The sequence below is a fragment of the Punica granatum genome, chromosome 3 (genome assembly GCF_007655135.1).
Source record: "Punica granatum isolate Tunisia-2019 chromosome 3, ASM765513v2, whole genome shotgun sequence".
Lineage (NCBI taxonomy): Eukaryota > Viridiplantae > Streptophyta > Magnoliopsida > Myrtales > Lythraceae > Punica > Punica granatum.
In genome coordinates, this window is record NC_045129.1 from 26,031,723 (window position 1) to 26,050,015 (window position 18,293).

Genomic DNA, 18,293 nt, shown 5'->3' on the forward strand with positions numbered 1-18,293 from the left:
TTGATTATTCACGTTAGTTATTCAATATACTTATGGCATTTGATCATATCATGTGTAATTAAGTTTATTCCTTCTTGAGCATTACATATATTCTCAAAATGAATAAGGTAAGCATTTCTAAAAACTATGGCGACGTATCACAAAAATTAAGTTTTCGTAATAATAATTAAAAATAGTCGAATGTAAACTACCGTGCAACGCGTTGGCAATTTAACTAGTTTTATATTAATTGCCATAACAAGAGTAGAATCTTATTTAAGGCAAACTAAGCAATCATATGACTAAAAAAGCCCTAAAGTAAAACATCACATATATTATTAGTCAATAATTTTATCTCGAAATTAAGGGTTGCAAGCCTTGGAAGATTATGATCCATTATTAGGCCCTACGACTAAAGCGCCTAATTCCATCCTGCAATAATATTACAAATAATTATAGATCAATCTATGTTAGTGCCATAAAGCAAGAAATGCTTATAATCATATAAAAATAAGCAAGGATCTACTTTATGACAATCACCTTCTACTTCACATTCTTTTCATCAATCGTTACTTTCCTCATCAGAGTAATCTTCATCATTACTTTCCTCGTCATCACTATCCTCATCTCCATCATGATCATAGCTACTAGCCTGAGCCTCCCCAGTGAACCATTTGATGGCATGCGGGATGATCTTGTCTCTAATTGTCGTTCTGCAAAATTTAATCATGAGCCCAACTTAAACATATTAGTTCCCCATTTGATCAATATAAGACACTTCCCAAGAGAATTATTATCAATGAATCGAAGGAAATGTGCAAATAGTAAAAAAAAAAGAGACTAAACTAACCCGATGTCATAATCTTGCTCCATGTATTTCTCAAACTTGTCAGCCTATAACAAAAACTCATTCTTTTATACACAAAAGAAAAACAAAATAGGGTCAAGGAGCATTACTTAAATCGATGATTTGTTCTTACAGACTCCTCGTCCAAGTTATCACGGCGAGCCGGGATTTCAGGTGGACTGAAGAAATGAAAAAAACTCTTATGCTCTTTACTTTTGCTAACGAAATTCGCTTTTTTCTCCACCAATTTCTCCATGGGACTTGTGGGAGTCAAGCATTTTCCAGGATACCATTCAATCTCCGTCCTACAAGGAACCCAAAGGGAAAGAACAATCACAAAGAAAACGTGATAATGAAAACATGGAAATGAAACAAAGAATTAAACTAATGTCTTCAGTTGATTTACCCAGTTGCCTTCTCGAGAATAGGTTCCTCTCCGTCAATCATGTGATATATCTTTGTCAAAATAGAGTTCTTGAAATAAGGATTTTTGTTGAAGAAGAATTCCAGCTTGAATCCCTTTGGACTTTCCATCATACTCCACTTAATATCTTGCAGATACTGAAGTAATTCTTCATCTCTCTTGAATATCTATTTTGGGATAGAAATTGAGCCAATAGTTAGATGATCAACTCAAAAAGAATCAAAAGATGAAAGGATTATGCTCCACAAAGGGTTAATTCCCAACCTTATGAGCAAGCACTTCATTGTTTTTTAGCACTGTGAGCCAAAAGTTTGGAATGCCTTTCGTCCCTACACAATTTAAGAAAAGAAAGTTACCATTAATTTCTTAAAAGGTTGTTCCGAATTGAATTGTAAAATCATTACCATCATCATGATCTTTTATAGCATTGTTCAAGGTTCCATGTACCTCGACCAATCCATTCACAATCTCATATCTCTGCAATGATTTGATATGGATATCAAAATGAGTGATAATAGGGTGGAGATGGTCGAGAGAAACATAATAAAAATCACTTCAATGGTGTTTTACCTTGGCATATAAAGGCTGATAAAGATTTTGGTACTTGGCTTTCAGCACAGCCATCTCTTTAAGGAACTCCACTTCGTGTTCATCATGCACACCCTACAATTAGCATTTGGATAATTCATAATAGTATTTGCACTTTTAGGTGATAATGTAAATTATTACAATTATGAAATAGAATTTTGAAAAGTAGACATGCCTGTATTTCTTTTAGAACCTTTACACGCCTCCAGATGAATGGCAAGTTGTAATCCGGCACCTTTAACAAAATGTACCGAAGCTTGTCCTATACGTGAAATCAAAATTTCAACCCTTGTAAATCATCACAAAATGATATATCGGAAAACAATTCAAATAAAATGGATTTTATAAATATCATTGACACAAAACTCGACTTGTCAGTAGTGACTTCTTAAAATTATAGTAAATCAATAAGGACCACTCTTAAAATTATAGTCAATCACTAAGGACCACTCATTCTCAAAGAGCATTATTTCATTAGATAATCTAGAAAGCCAAAACCTAGGGCTCTGACTCACATATAAAGTTCCATATGGGATCGCAACTTGGTTCTCATTACGTAGAGCTGCGAAATGAGAAAAGGCACGTTAGAGAAGTCATGATATATGAAACTGAAGAAGGAAATTAAGAAAAAGGAACAATGAATCACCAATGGCAATCTCAGTAATGTCTAAATATTTGTTTGTAGAGGTCATTGTGATGATCTGTTGATCTTGAACTTGAGAATATTGGAGAGGAACTTGGATTGAACCTAATTGAATATAGCAAAGAGCTTGAGAGATATGATACTAGAGAATAATATAAAAGAGACGTTGAAATTGAGAATGGGGCAACCTTTTTTATAGTACCAGGGAGTAAAGATTATGGTAAGAACTTGTTTTGGTATGCTCAAACGAATGGAATGGAAATATTTTAAAATATTTCAATTTTCTCTTGAAATGACAATGAAATTACTGGGTTCATGACATATAGTCGGCCATTTATTTCTTTCATAATATTGTAATATAACATGCCCTTTTAAGGAAAATTGGCTGTGGATACATTTGAATCATACTATACATAATTGTAATAAAATATAAGCAAGTATGGTCTCTCAATAATTACATCAGTAACGATTTCCTGACACGCGTTACCGTTACCAATACAGTTGGACAATTATTGTACAAATGATCTATTCGCCGCGTATACTGATTAAACTACTTAAAGTAAGAGGATTTTGTATCGCATCATCCATTTATAATTCAAAATTCACGTAACGAAACCACTTAATTATTCTAATGTAAAGTAAGTTCTTATAATGTTCCCATGGTCCGTTAATGTTCCTTTTAATTGTGTCAAATTTTCACGAGGCCTATAAGTGATTGAACTTTTATTCGACCCAAAAGCTCAAGCTGATATGATGAGGAACACAAATATTTTAAATTGCCCAAAGTGGGACAGAACAACTCTCAGCAATTCAGTAAAGACTATTAGCAAATGAATAATGAATTTGCTTTTTTTTTACATGTAATATAAATATATAATTTCTAAAGTAATAGTATGGTACATATATATAATTTTATTAGTTATTATTTGATCATAATATTGTCCTACTAGCTGCCCGTTCTCATTTTAGCAGATTCTAGAATTAATTTAATAAAATATGTGCATTGCGTTGGAACGTATATATGCCCATTGTTTTGTAACATGGCAAGTCTTTTTGAAGAAAACTCTCTTTTAAAATAATCAAACCCATTCATGTATATACATTACAGAACGTAAGTAGTTTGGCTGTTCAATAATTACTTCGTCAATGGTTTTGTTATATCCATTATCGTTATATGAGTAGTTAGAAAATCATTATGCGAATCATAATTTGTGGCGCCTATTGACCAAATTGCATAAACAACTCGACTTATTATACAACTAGATTAGTTCATAATGCATCTCAAACTAAAGATTGGTTATGTAGGGAAGAATTGGCTTTCATGCTCTACTCATGCCGCAATTAGATGTCGTTCTTTTTGTTGGGTATAAAATTTAGTAAGCTAATTAATGGATTTGCTTTTCATTATACTCGTTGTTAGTCTATTCGTGCAAATTCTAATTCATCATACATAATTAATTATTTAAGTAATAGTTGATTTAATAACTTTTAAATATTTATCAAATCATTTTATTCCTTATAGTTGTTAATAAAATATTGTTTATGGTAAAGAAAAACTTAAGATAATGTGTTATTTTCGGGTAAAAAATAAAATTTATATAATTTATAAAATAGTCCTTTAGAATCACATTTTAATTCTGATTACGTGCCAACCTACTAACCATGCGATTCACGAGTAATTCAAATATTTATTTTAATTCATATTGGCATTAAACTATTTTTAAAAGAAAAATATTATAAAGGGGTTTTTACCCCATATATCCCATGGTTTCACATTTTTTAAAATCTTTCATATGCTTTTAAAATTATCAAAAATATCCCATGGTTTACATTTTTTTCCAAATATATTCCAACATTATATTTTATGTTAATAAAACTTAAGTAGGCTCCAAATCTACCAATGGTTTTAATTTTTTTTCTCAAATCTATCCCATGGTTTTAATTTTTTTCTCAAATCTATCTCGGGTAAAGGGCCATAGTGGCAAGACCGTTAAATGTTGAAGAAAGATATAATGGCGGGATAGATTTGGAAAAAAATGTAAATCATGGGATATTTTTGATAATTTTAAAAGCATAAGATATATTTGAAAAACGGGGAAGTGTTTGTTTTTTGATAAGTTCGTATTCCAATGGCTTTACTTAAATATTTCAGAATTGTATTCATAATTTAATGTCATAAAGTACTAAAATACACAATTATGTTAAGGTACTTGTTTTGGGTTAATTATTGAAAAAATCATGAACTTTGCACTTTTTCTTAAATCTAGCACGAGTTTTTTGAAATGACACGTAAAATCACCAACTCATCTTCCATTCTCAAACCAACATTCCATCAATCCTCCAGTTAATTTTAATAGATTTTACTTAGCGGCGCCACATGGCGCATTTGGATTGAATCCCACTGTATTTATTTAATAATTAATTATTCTTAAAAGAAAAAAATTAAAAAAAATCGAAGGGAAGTGGAGGAGGGGGCTGGCGGCCATGGTAGCCTCGAACGCGGCCACAACCCGACCCACCTCCCCAATCGGGTCGGTGGCAAGCTCCCCGATTGGGGGTGTAGCGGAGGTAATTGAGGCGCCACACGCCCCAATCAAGAGAACCCCCAATTTCGGGGATTTTCTCGATTGGGGTTGGTTGGGCCTTCACTGTGGCCGCCACCCCCCCAATCTATCGTCGCCACCGACCTCGATTAGGGGGGTAGTGACCATGATAGAGGTGCCACCCGCCCCAATTGAGAAAACCCCCAATTTTGGGGCTTCTCCCTATTAGGGCCGATGGCGCCTCGATCGCGGCTGCCATTGCCCTCTCCCCCCCCCCCTCCCCCAAAAAAAATCGAGGTCGCTGGCGACGACAAAGTTCATTGCCGACTCCGATTGGGGTGTGGCGACCATGATCGAGGCCAACGTAGCCGCTAGTCCCCCTCTTTTCTTTCCCTTCAATTTTTCTTTTTTTATTTTTAAAATTTTTTTCATTTTCAGAATAATTAATTATTAAATGAGCCAAGTGGGGTCTATTCATTCAATTGGAATGCGTCACGTGGCGCCATTAAGTAAAATCCTTTAGAATTAACGGGAGAATTGACGGAATATTAGATGTGAAAGCGGAATGTGAGTTAGTGATTTTACATGTCATTTCATAAAGTTTGTACTAGATTTAAAAAAAAAAGTGCAAAGTTAATGATTTTATTCAGTCAGTGACCCTTTAGTTTTTTAATATGTAGTTTGTATTTATAAATACAAAATATTTTCAATTGAAACTTAGAGATGTTTACATAATTAAACCACTTATTATATAAGCTACTTTACTTTCATTTTTATATAATTATTATAATAAATAAATATACATAATTATACATATGTAATCAATGATTATAATATTATAATAAATGAATATACATAATTATACATATCTTCCAATCAATGATTACAACACAATAAATTCATACGTATGTAATTTCTAAAAATTAAGACATACCAAACAACAGAAATCGTCATGAAAATTAGTTAATATTTTAATAGAAAATAATATTGTACAACACGATATATTGAATTTTTCACTTGGTAACATATAGCGTGATTTTTTTCATCAAATAACATGATATTTTGAAAATTTTATACAGCACAACACATTGTCTATTTTCTATCAAAAGTTGGACAAAAAATTGATAGGACTTAATTTTTTGGAGGCCCCATGCACAAGTAGACACTTGTGGCCCCCAACTTAATTTTTCATAAGGTTATAAAAAATAAAAAACAAATAAATAATAAAAACTGAAAGAAGAAAATTTCTAAAAATTCTAAACCCTTGGGGGAGGGGGGGATGGGGGTGGGGGGTTGCGACGAGGGCCTCACTGGTGGCAACTAACCCTCAATCAAGGTCGGCGGTGGCAACAAAGGTTGCTCCGTGACCCTTATTAGTGTGGTGGCTCAGGTCCTTTTGATTCCGACCATGGAAGCATCGATTACGCCCACCCACCACCCAATCGAGGTGACCAACGACCTTTGTTGTTGTCAGCGATTTCATTTGGGGGGTGATGGTCGCATCTCAACCTATTGTTTATGTTGACCTAATGGGAAAAGAAAACTTTTGGTCCTCAATCTTTAGTGGATTTTTCAATTTCCTCCTAATTCATATTTTCATTAAATATTGTCTCGAGGTACATGATTACTCCACGTTTGATCTAATCGTTCAAATCATTGTAAAAAATATTGACATGAAAATATTTTGTTTAATGCAAAATAAAAAGGGAAAGGAAAAGATGCTTATAGGTATTCCATTTGAGATCATCAGCGACCATTAAGGTCTTCAATTATCTATGGTTAGGGTATTTGCTACCTAGCCATTTTTCATGAATAATAAAATATTTTTAAAATTAATAAATAAAAAAAGGAAACATCGATGAGGAGTAGGAGATTGATGGTATTGCCAGTACCTCAACAATGTAAGGACCACTAGCTAACAATGATCTATGGGTGATTCGAGTGTGGAGGGGTCGAGGGATAAATGCACCCCATCTTAGATCATCGAGGACATCAAAGAACAATTATAGTCATTAATTTTACGCAAGTTCCCCATGGTGTTGTCTTCCTAGCCAATAGTTTTATTTAAAAAAATTTCACAAAAATATTATTCGATAGTAGGTATGATCTTTCGATGTCACAAATAAAAAAGTTTTGGATGTCAATCTCGACGGGTGAAGTCTCGTCAATAGACCCTTTGCTTTAGACTGCTGAGAGCCTCAATGGTGATTAACAAGTTCCTTTTTTTTAATCTAAAAAATTTTTATTCATAAAAATATTACATATCAACAAGTTTATTGAAAATCCAACAATAAGACTGAAATGGACAAACTATGTATGGTTGAGAATAAGAATAATTCATCAAAAGAAAAATAATAATGATGAAAGTGAAAAGCAGTTAAAGTTTGATGACCAAAAAAGATTATTAAGTCAATAATGTCAACATGTGAAGTGTCTATTCTTCTAATTAAGAATGGAGTGAAGTGTGATTAAGTAAAACTCAGAAAATTGGAACGTATTTTACAGAATGAAGGTAACAAACTTAAGAAAATAATTGCAAATTTTAGTGTATGGTAGCATATATTTTTTACATTTTCACCAAATAGCAAGATATTATTAAATTTTTATACGGCACAACACAAGGTCTATTTTGGAGGGTTAATTACCGTTGATGAGGCCCTTGTGGCCCCTCATCCCCCCCTAAACACAACAACAAAATGAGGGTCGGAGATGGCTACAGAAATTATGGGTGACCCCGATTACCGTAGTGGCGTGATTCTTTTGATTCCGACCGTGGGAGCCTTGATTACGGCCACCACCATCCTAGTTAGGGGGGGCGACGACATTTGTTGTTACCGGTCATCTCATTTGGGAGGTGGTGGCTGCATTGAGGTCCCCCATCGACAACCCCTTTTTCCTTTTCCTTATCCGTTTTCTCTTTTTTTTTTCTCTCTCTCTCTCTCTCTTATTAAAATATGGCGGTGGGGGTCTCGTCGGAGGCCACCACCGCCCCTGTGTTGTGGGTCATCACCGGCCGGCCCCGTTTTCCTTTTCCTTATCCGTTTTCTCTCTTTTTTGTTATGTTTTTTTTATAATTTGGTGGTGAAGGCCTAGCCGGACCGCAACGGCCCTGTGTTGCCAACGACCCATACTTGGAGGCTAGTGGCTGCGATGGAGGCCCCTACCATCGGCTCCCCTCCTTGTGGTTTCAAGTTTTTTTCTTTTATTTTTTTATTTTTTTTATTTTTCGTAATTTTTATGATAAAATTAAGCTGGGTGACATATTATTTAAATATATACTTTCATATTAACGTATAAAAATAACAAAAATTAAAATGGTAATGAGTATTTTGAAATATTATTGAAACTGAAGAATAATTAAAACATCTTAAGGTTCCTTTCTGAAGTTTCATATTGAGATATTTCATATTTGAGTGCACCATGTCATCAGAATTATCTAACCAATATTTTTAGAGTACTATACTAATTATTCATTTCTAAACTTCTCATTTGTATATGAGAAGACTGACCTGCTTGAGGCCCTGAAATTGAAAGCCCGCTAAGAAGAATGTTGTATTTATAAATCCCTATATTATATTATATATAGTAAAATTGACTCCACTTTAAATTAAATAGGGTAATAGTTAGTAGGATTAAAATGACCAATTTATACTTATCTAATATTATTTAATTGGATATTATTATATAAGTTATATTGGAAAACAATTAATTGATCATATATAGGACAAAATCATAAACTATTGACGTGTGAAAGAAATTAAAATATATGAAATTGGGTATAAAAATGTATTAAATCAAATTTGTAAATTTAAAAAAAATTATATTGAATAAATTAATTAGTTCAATTTCATGAAAGGTTATAGTTCAAAGATTATTTTGTGAAATCGTAAACTATTTTTTATATTTTTATAATTCCTAAGAATCATATTATTTTAAAACTACATATAATTAGTTTTCATATAAAAATTTCCCACATAATAATAATAAATTACTAATTCTACGAATTTATGGTGATGTAACTAATATTGACTCCTATCTTAATAAATGATCTCTCTTTAGTAAACAAAATATTTTAAAAAAATTAAGAGAGTTATTTAATCATGTGAATTTTATTTATTTAATTCGACGTTAACCTAATTTCTATTATAAGATTAAAGTTGTTATTATTATATATGAACTTAAGATAATATAAAAAATTAAACAGGGATGTCACAAAATTTGCATATTTAAAAAATGGGTAAGGAAGTAAATATATATGAAGTTATTATAAGGATGTCATCTATAACAAATCTCTCTAACATACTTACTATAAAATGAATATATAATATAATGCTTACTAATTGGGATGGTTTGTTGCAAAATATATATTAAGCTATGCAAACATAATCTATATTTATTATTAAATTATCGTATGAAACTTGAAATTAATTATTGAAAATATTTTATGGTGTTAAAAAGGCAATATGGTTTTTAAATTTTAGAATAAATGCTATTAAAATGATAGATAAATGTTTTAAGCTCATAAATAAAAATATATTTTTTAAAAAGTTATCATCTTATAAATGAAAAAGGATTATGATACAGTCACGCTGCTAATTTTCGACCCAGGCTCGGTCACTAATGAAAGAAAGAAGCCCCAGGCACGCTATCAGCCTAAGAGCTGACATAAATGGAGGGAGGAACTCAGAAGACAGTTTTCAAGACAAATAAGTCCTCGAGTGCTATCCTTAAGCACTTTTTTTTAATTCAGTGCCATTTTTCAAAACAATACGATAGTCGAATATATTTTTCTTAGGATTCGCACGTGAAAAAATTGATTTCCCAAAATGACGTGTAATTCCCATAGATTTTTATTTAAAACCCGTCTATTTGTATTTTCCCTTAAAATCGGCACCGTAATTATTTTAACTGATTAAAAAATTCAAAACCCTTTGATTACCACATTTTATCAAATTGAAGAAGGGTTTGAGACGGAGAAATCTATATTCTCATGTAGCGAAAAATATTCATTTCAGGATATTTTCAATTAGATAATTATTTCCTGATGCTGAAAATATTTTTCAAAAAAAATTATTTACTCAAATGCGCTCCAAAATCCAAAAAATGGTGAAAATAAAGTTTTTTGACAAGTTTGAGGACCGTCATGCTATTATTTCCTACAAAACCAATTTATTTCCTCTAGACCACCGAAAGTTCGAAATTTTTCTTCATTTTTACCCGACGGTTTCGAAAATTGCAAAATACCCCCTACCCTCCTTCCTCTATAAATATCGGGTTATTATGAATTCAAGCACCTTTGCGAAGCCTCATGTGTTGAAGCTTTGCCAAAATCACCCAAAATTCCATCAATTTCACCTTAGGTCATAGCTTTATAGTAGGATTTAGCATATTTGAGTCCAACTTTGCCGATTCCAAGCTCGGAGATCCGAAACATTGCCCAAACTAAGGTAAAGTGAGGTTCATATTTTGGGTCGGCATGTGTCTATTTTACGCATTTGCGAGTAGATTATGTCAATAGGTGGCTATTTATTTGTAATTAATGCCCCATAGGATTAATCGGTAGTGGCATGTTAATTAGGCTTAATAACTCGCTTAATCTTGTTGAGTTACTCTCGGATCAGCTCTGGTCACGTGGTGTCCAAGCCTAATTTGTAGTTAATTGAGTCTAAATAGAGCCAATTTGAATGAAATTGGAATAATTGAACAATCGGCTATAAGTAATTAGGCTCATGTTTGCTCAATTATTTGACATTGGCATGAAATTGGGCTCGTATGCAGGCTGTTATTTCCTGGCTGAATTGATTAGTGGCCTCAATTAGGAAAGTTTGTGGTTAAGTAGGTTTAATGACATGTTATTTGTGTTAATTAGTATCGGCCATTACATTTTTTTTTTGGTAAAATAAGAAGATTCATTAAAACTTAATTGTCCATGCACAAAGTGCTTAGAGATCGAGGGGACGAAAGCCCCATAAGGTCCTTAGAAAGAAGTTTCCTAATAGAAGGAGGTGCATGAAATAAAATAACGAGGCGATCCAGAAGCTCTGCTCCAAGATTGGCAAGGTGGTTGGCGCATTTGTTTGCTTCCCGGTAGGCATGTTTGGGTGAGATGATCTCAAACTGTTGGCACAGTGTCCTGTATCGGCCATTACATGATTAGGCTTAGTTGTGACCAATTGCTTCAATTCTTGCTCATATTGATGGATGGGGCCCTTTGTGATGTTAGAATTGAAAGGGCGAGTGGATTAAGGTAGCAATTAGACTCAATTTTGCTTGATTAGAGTCAATTTTGTCTAATTAGGTCACGGCCACTTAGGATTATTGATTGAATTGGGTCTAATTGATTTAGCTAGCTAAGATTGATCGAAATATTCTTTCTGTGACTCGATGAAATGTGGCTGAATTGAAATCTTGGTGTTTAAGTGTCAATTGGGGCCTTGATCGATCAATTGTAGTCCAAATTGGATAATCACGTACACTTGGCATCTAAATTCATGGGAATTAGGATTAATCACTCACTTAGAATAAGAGTCTTAGGTTTAATCGGAGAAGATCCTAGTGGACTTGAGGGTAGGACTAGCTTTGTTTGGCATTTGAGTTGAGTTTTAAATCAAATATATTTTAACTTTGAATATATATAAATTAATTGGGTTGTAAAGATTGTGTTGTTGAATTATGAGAAAAAGTGTGAAAAAGTAATGAATAGTTAAGAGAATTTAATATTAAAAATTGAATTGAATGGTTAAAAAAATTGAAAAAAAAAGAGATAAAAGTAATAATTGTGTTGTTGAATTGAAGATAAGTGGAGTACAGTTAAAAATAAGTTGTAAAACCAAACAAAGGGTTAGAGTTGGGATTAAAACGTGATCAAGTCCCCACTTGGTGAAAAATTGAAAATTTTTGAATAAGTGTTTAATATTTGTGATAATTGGTCAATAGGAATTGAACCAGTTAGAATGTGTTTGAATTTAGAGTTGAGTTGAGTTAAGTCGAGTTTTGATTTTAATTAGTTTGTAATGATTGTATTGTTGAATTATGAGAAAAAATGTGAAAAAATAATGAATAGTTGAGATAAAGTAATGATTAAGTAATGATTGTGTTGTTGAATTATGAGAAAAGTGTGAAAAAGTAATGAATAATTGAGATAAAGTAATGATTAAGTAATAATTATGTTGTTGAATTGAAAATAAGTGAAGTTGAGTTGAGTTGAGTTAAAAAAAATTTTAAATCCAAATTTAATCACTTAAATTTGTCACTTAATTCACGGAGTTGGGGATAATGAACCCACTTTAAGTGTCCTAGGATCTAAATTGAAGACCATTCTCGACCTTGAGGAATTTACGACCTTTTCTTATATTTTTGGGCAAGTAATGGAGAATCACGTAAATTTGGCCCGAGTAAAATAGGAATAAATTAGAAAAGATAAAACTTGTAAATAAGATGAGTAGACTTAGGAAATTCACTTAGATTTTCCTAAACTAGGGGTTATAGGCTCACTCTTATGCTTTTTGGACTTTAGGCCTACTTAGCCCATTTACTTATTGAAAATCCAAGTAAGGCCCAATTAATGAACCATGATATATGTGATGAATGAATGGACATATGTATCATGTACGGACGCCTTGAATGAACATGGACAAATGTGAATGTATGATGGCCCATCTCGTAATTATTGTGCATATATACATAAATACATGAATAAGACCACTGACCTTAGGATAAAACAATTGAACTTCGAATTAATCTTAAAATTGACAAGTTAGGAAATGCACCGAATGATTGAGTACCGATTCTAGCGAGGCCATTGCTTGCAAGCAATAGAATCGTAATAGAGCCTCCGAACTCGAATTACTAGTTCAAAGACCGACAAATTAAATCCATAGGAGGTTAGTATCTTGACCCCATAGTGGATTGTTAGGTGGCTTACTTGCCTATGAAAATGGTTGGAAGCGACTCCAAACCGATCCCAAGCAATCAGACTAATCTAACCCCAAGTTGGTCGAGAATTTTCCTCCGACATAGCACTATGAGCTTAAATGCATAAATAAAAATAAAATTTTAAAAATAAGAATCTCATAAATATTGTATGAAAAAAACGAGCGAAATGAAATTTTATTCTATTACTAAATTTAATATATGTCAATCTATAATGATAACTAACAAAATTATGATTATGCATATCAATTGAAATAAACAGTTTGAAAATATTATTATAATAATTAACTAGCTATGTGGCAAAATAATAATTAACTTACTCTTATTTTTATCAAAAAATATTAAGATAAATATTTGAAATTGTAATTAATAATAAAATTTTTATTATTTTTAATTAGAAAATTTGTGTTTCAAAATGTAAATAATTGCAATAAAAAATGGTATATGAATATAAGGAAATGAATTCGTGCAACACAAGGGATATAAAACTAGTATATTTGTATTTTATTTTATACTTCTATGTAATAATTAAGGCCCCTAATCATTAATTCATTTCTAATAGGTATCGCTCTCTCATTTACATTGATTAGCCACTACTACCTTATTAGTTTCCACAAATCCCCAATCCCATTTATATCTCACTCTCCCCACAATGGTACATTCATTCACATATAAAGACTTATTCTTCTCCAAATGCTTATATTCAATATAAAATAATGTTAACGATTCCGGTAGAGTCAGTCGGAAGAAGTTTTTCAAAATTAAAACTAATAAGATTTATCCAAGATCTACAATGTTTGAAGAAAAATTAAATAAATTACTTTTATAATAGTAATGAATCACTTTCATTATAAACTAAAAAAATATTAGACGAAATCGATTATAAGAATGTAATTAGCAATTTTGCATTTCAAAAAACTAAAAAAAATAACTTTTACATAAAAGCTTTTATTAATCTCATTGAACAAATGAAACGCGTCATTAATATTTCACTAGGCGATAAAGTCAAATTATAGTTCCAAAATTATAAAATTCTTATGATTTGAATTGACAGATTTAATTTAAATTGCAAAGACAATAAAGATATTACATTTTACATATATTCAACTTAATTAGGTAAACTTCAGAATAATAAAGCGTAATCCTAAGGAGTTTGGTCTAGTGCTTAAGAGGAGCGCATGTATCCACTCAATCCCAGGTTCGAAACCCCATGGGGCCAGCTCGGACGACCTTTGGTCGGTTTACCCTATTCTGTGCACTTGGGAGCCTATGCACGAGACCTATTCCATCTAATAGCACACATATAGAGGCCAGTATTCTTATACACGTATATATATATGGGTAAATTGCACTGGTGGTCCAAAATGTTTTACAAATGTTTCATGATGGTCCAAAAAGTTTTTTTCGCTACATGATGGTACAAAATGTTTCAAAGTTGTTTCATGATGGTACAAACCGTTAACTCGAGCTTGACGTCGTCAAGCCGACGCTAACGTGGCTACTACGTGTCACCTCCTTGCTGATGTGGCCGAAAAATTTTAAATAATTCTAAATATTTAAAAGGGGAAAACTTTTAAAAAGAAGGGGAAAGGGGAAAAGGGGAAAAAAGAAGGGGAAGGGGGGAAAACGGGGAAAAAGAGGGGAAACGGGGAAGGGAAAAGGGAAAAGAAGGGGAAGAGGAAAGGGAAAAGAAGGGGGAGAGGAAAGGGGAAAGAAGGGGAAGAGGAAAGGGGAAAGGGGGAGAAAAGGAGGGAAAAGGAGGGGGAGAAAAGGAGGGAAAAGGAGGGGAGAAAAGGAAAAAGGAAAAAAGAAAAAAAAAAAAGGAAAAAAAAAAAAAAGGGAATTTTTAAAAGAATTTTAAAATTTTCAAAATTTTAAAAGAAATTTTTTATTTTTTCTAAATTTGTACTATTTTTTGTATTTTTTTATATTTTTTTAAAAAATAAAAATTATTTTAAAAATTTTAAAAATAATTTTAAAAATTTCATAATTTTAAAATATTTTTTATTTTTTTCAAAATTTTTACTCTTTTTTTGTATTTTTAAAATTATTTTTTGTATTTTTTTGGATTTTTTAAAATTTTATTTTTTCTTAAATGACGTGGCGCACTATGATTGGTTCCACGTAACAAAAGTGACACATAGGACTCGTCACGTCAGCAAAATGTTAACGGCGTTAGGGCCAATTGACGGTTTGTACCATCATGAAACAACTTTGAAACATTTTGTACCATCATGTAGTGAAAAAAACTTTTTGGACCATCATGAAACATTTGTAAAACATTTTGGACCACCGGTGCAATTTACCCATATATGTGTGTGTGTGTGTGTGTGTGTATGTAGTTAAATAATACAGATATTTCGAGAAATTATATGATACATATATTTATATGATTTTTAGTGTGTAACCAATTGAATTATATATAAAAAAAATTTGAGATGCCCTATACAATTATCGAGTAAATTTTTCATTTTTAGGAAGAATATTAATAATTTATCAATATGCATGAGTAATGTGGATTAATTGGAAATGATTTGTTGAATTTGATCCAGCTAAAACATATTGTAAAATTCATCTAATGAAACTAAATGGACAGTCAATATAGAACTAAGGATTTGCTAATCGAGCTTAGATATTATATCTACATCGTGCTTTTCATCTTTTATATATTATAATTGATTTAGGCCACAAGTTCTCTTGGGTCGCCCATGGTCCCACAAATATTAGTTTTTCCACATTTGAGAGAGAGAGAGAATAATTAGGGTCAAAATTTTATTTTACACCATATTGGTCTTGAATACTAAAAAAAAGATAAAATACACTTTGTTTCCTTGACGTTTTACTTAATAACACTCTATCTATTCTTAACCAAAATAGATAATTCACCCATTCTTGACCAAAATAGGCATTCTGCCCCTTTCTTAATAAAAAATTGATACTCCACCGTTTGATCATGTTGAACTAATAGAAAAGATAAAATCTTTTGGTCCTCAATCTTTAGTGGATTTTTCAATTTCTTCCTAATTCATATCTTCATTTAATATTGTCTCAAGGTACATGACTAGTCCACATTTGGTCTTACCATTCAAATCATTATCAAGTCTATTGACATATAAATATGTTGTTTCATAAAAAATAATAAATAAAAAAGGAAAGGAAAAGAACACTTGTAGGCACTCAATTTGAGATCATTAAGGTCTTCGGTTATCTACAACTAGGATATTTGCTACCTAGCAATTTTCATAAATAATAAAATAACTTTTAAAATTAATAAATGAGAAAAGGAAACGTCAACGAGGAGTATGAGATTGATGGTACTGCCACTACCTCAACAATGTGGCGGGGTCACTAGCTCATAATGATCAATGGGTGCTGCAAGTGTGGAGTGGTCGAGGGGTAACCGCACCCCATCTTAGATCATCGAGTACTTGAATGGACAGTTATAGTCGTTAATTTTATGCAAAGCTCGAATGTATTTAAGTAATTGTCGTTCTGTAAGACCATAATGAAAACACAATTTTTGTTTTTCTTCTAAACGAATACGATATTGAGATTTTTTCTCGGAGCACGATCGGTTTCTCAGATCACCTCCAGCCCTAGGCCATTTACTAGTTAGTCTTGGTAAAGTCCCTAGATGGCTTTTTTTTTTAAAATAATTTTATCTTTCACAAAAAGCTTGTTTGATAATAGGCATGATCTTTCGATGTCACGAATAAAAAAAGTTTGGGATATCGATATTGAAGAGCAGAGATGTCTTGCAATACCCCCCTTGCTTTAGACTGTTCAAAGCCTCAATGGTGATTAACAATTGCTTTTTTCTTCTTTTAATCTAAACATTTTTTATTCACAAAAATATTGCGCATCAATAGGTTTATCGAGAATTCAACAATAAGACTGAAATGAACAAACTATGCACGGCTGAGGATAAGAATAATTTAAAAGATAAAAGAATTAAGATAAAAGTGAAAAGCGATTAACCAAAAGAGATATCTTCTATTAAGTTAATGAGGTCAATACGTAGAGTGTCTATTGTTTTTATTAAGAATGGAGGTAAAGTGTTACTACTCCTAAGCAAAACTCAGAAGATCAGAGTGTATCTTACAGAAGGAATATAACAAACATTAGAAAATAATTGCAATTTTTAATGCTTTTTCCAAACTTTCTGAAAATCAAGTGGGATTACTTGACCACTGTGAGCAAAGTAGATCCACCCCTGCTTGCACCACCCGTGAAGTTTGGTTGGCTCTGTTGGGACCTTATTGTTTTGCACTTCACGTCCTCCGGCTAGATTCACAGCGATTGTCTTTGGCGACATAATTGGAGCTAATTTTTTTTAGATAATTGGAGCTTATTTTTTGGAGCGTTTTTTTGTATTGTTTGATTTATATAAATATGAAATATTTCTTTATAATTTTAAATCGAAGCCGACCGTTTTTGTCTGTTTCCTTATCAGTCAGGGAGTCAAACTCTCAGTGTGTTTGGTTTTAGAGTTAAGTTGAGTTGAGTTTTGATTTTAATTGAGTTGTAGGCTCTGTTTGGCAACAAATAAATTTTCAACTTAACTCCCAAAACGACAAAATATGAGGTCGAACGGTAAAATCCTGGGACCCACCAACGGGAAAGCAGAGAACTTGACTTGTCTTACTCTAATTTCTGCAAAGGGAAAACTGTCGGCAAGAACAATGGTAGGGGTCCTCATCCATGCGTGTCGGAGAGAAGAGTAGCGGCAGACGACGACGAAGCTCCTTTGCTACTGCGCAATTGCGACCCCATTGTCCTTCGTGCGAGGGCTACAAGACAGCTACATCGGCAACTTCAACAGTCCTTCGACGTCTGCAATTTGCAATTAGGTAAACTCTCTGTTCGCTGAAGCTGCAACTATTGGGTTCACTAAAGCTACCGAAATTGGTTTGAAATTCCATGTAATCGGCCCACTTGGAATGATAGCGAACGCATGTTGAAGGAAATCATTGTCGGAATGGCGCAATTTTGCTTGCAATTTCACGGATATGTAGTCCTTATTTGCTTGCAATTTCACCTTGCTTGATTAGGGCAGAAGAACCGGGAGATAGGACCTGCAATAATAGGGCAAAGGCCCCCCTTTTGTCAGTAGAGATTCCCTAAAATTGCGACTTTCGCAACTTGCCCTTCAGAGATTCCCTCCTTTGGAATATTTCGCGGGTCCTTCCCCTACCCTGTTCACCTGCATGGGAGGCTTTAAGAACCCCACCGGCACAGCTCGGGAACGCCATCTGCATTTCAGGTAATTTCTTCTTTCCTCTCGACAACAATTTTATGTCTGTTGCATAATTTTCCGAATTATCTTTCACTGGTTGG

The 18,293-nt window shown here is 32.7% G+C and overlaps 1 protein-coding gene across 1 annotated transcript; it reads right to left on the reverse strand.

Moving 5' to 3' along the window:
* Window positions 1-541: 541 nt before the first annotated feature.
* Window positions 542-17,271, reverse strand: LOC116200483 (nucleosome assembly protein 1;2-like). Its single transcript, XM_031531333.1, has 9 exons — window positions 17,140-17,271; window positions 2,014-2,100; window positions 1,821-1,913; window positions 1,655-1,727; window positions 1,515-1,579; window positions 1,233-1,417; window positions 960-1,131; window positions 830-873; window positions 542-692 (listed from the first exon to the last, which is right to left on the reverse strand). Exons 1-9 carry the CDS (start codon window positions 17,269-17,271, stop codon window positions 542-544), a joined length of 1,002 nt encoding a protein of 333 aa, XP_031387193.1.
* Window positions 17,272-18,293: the final 1,022 nt, after the last annotated feature.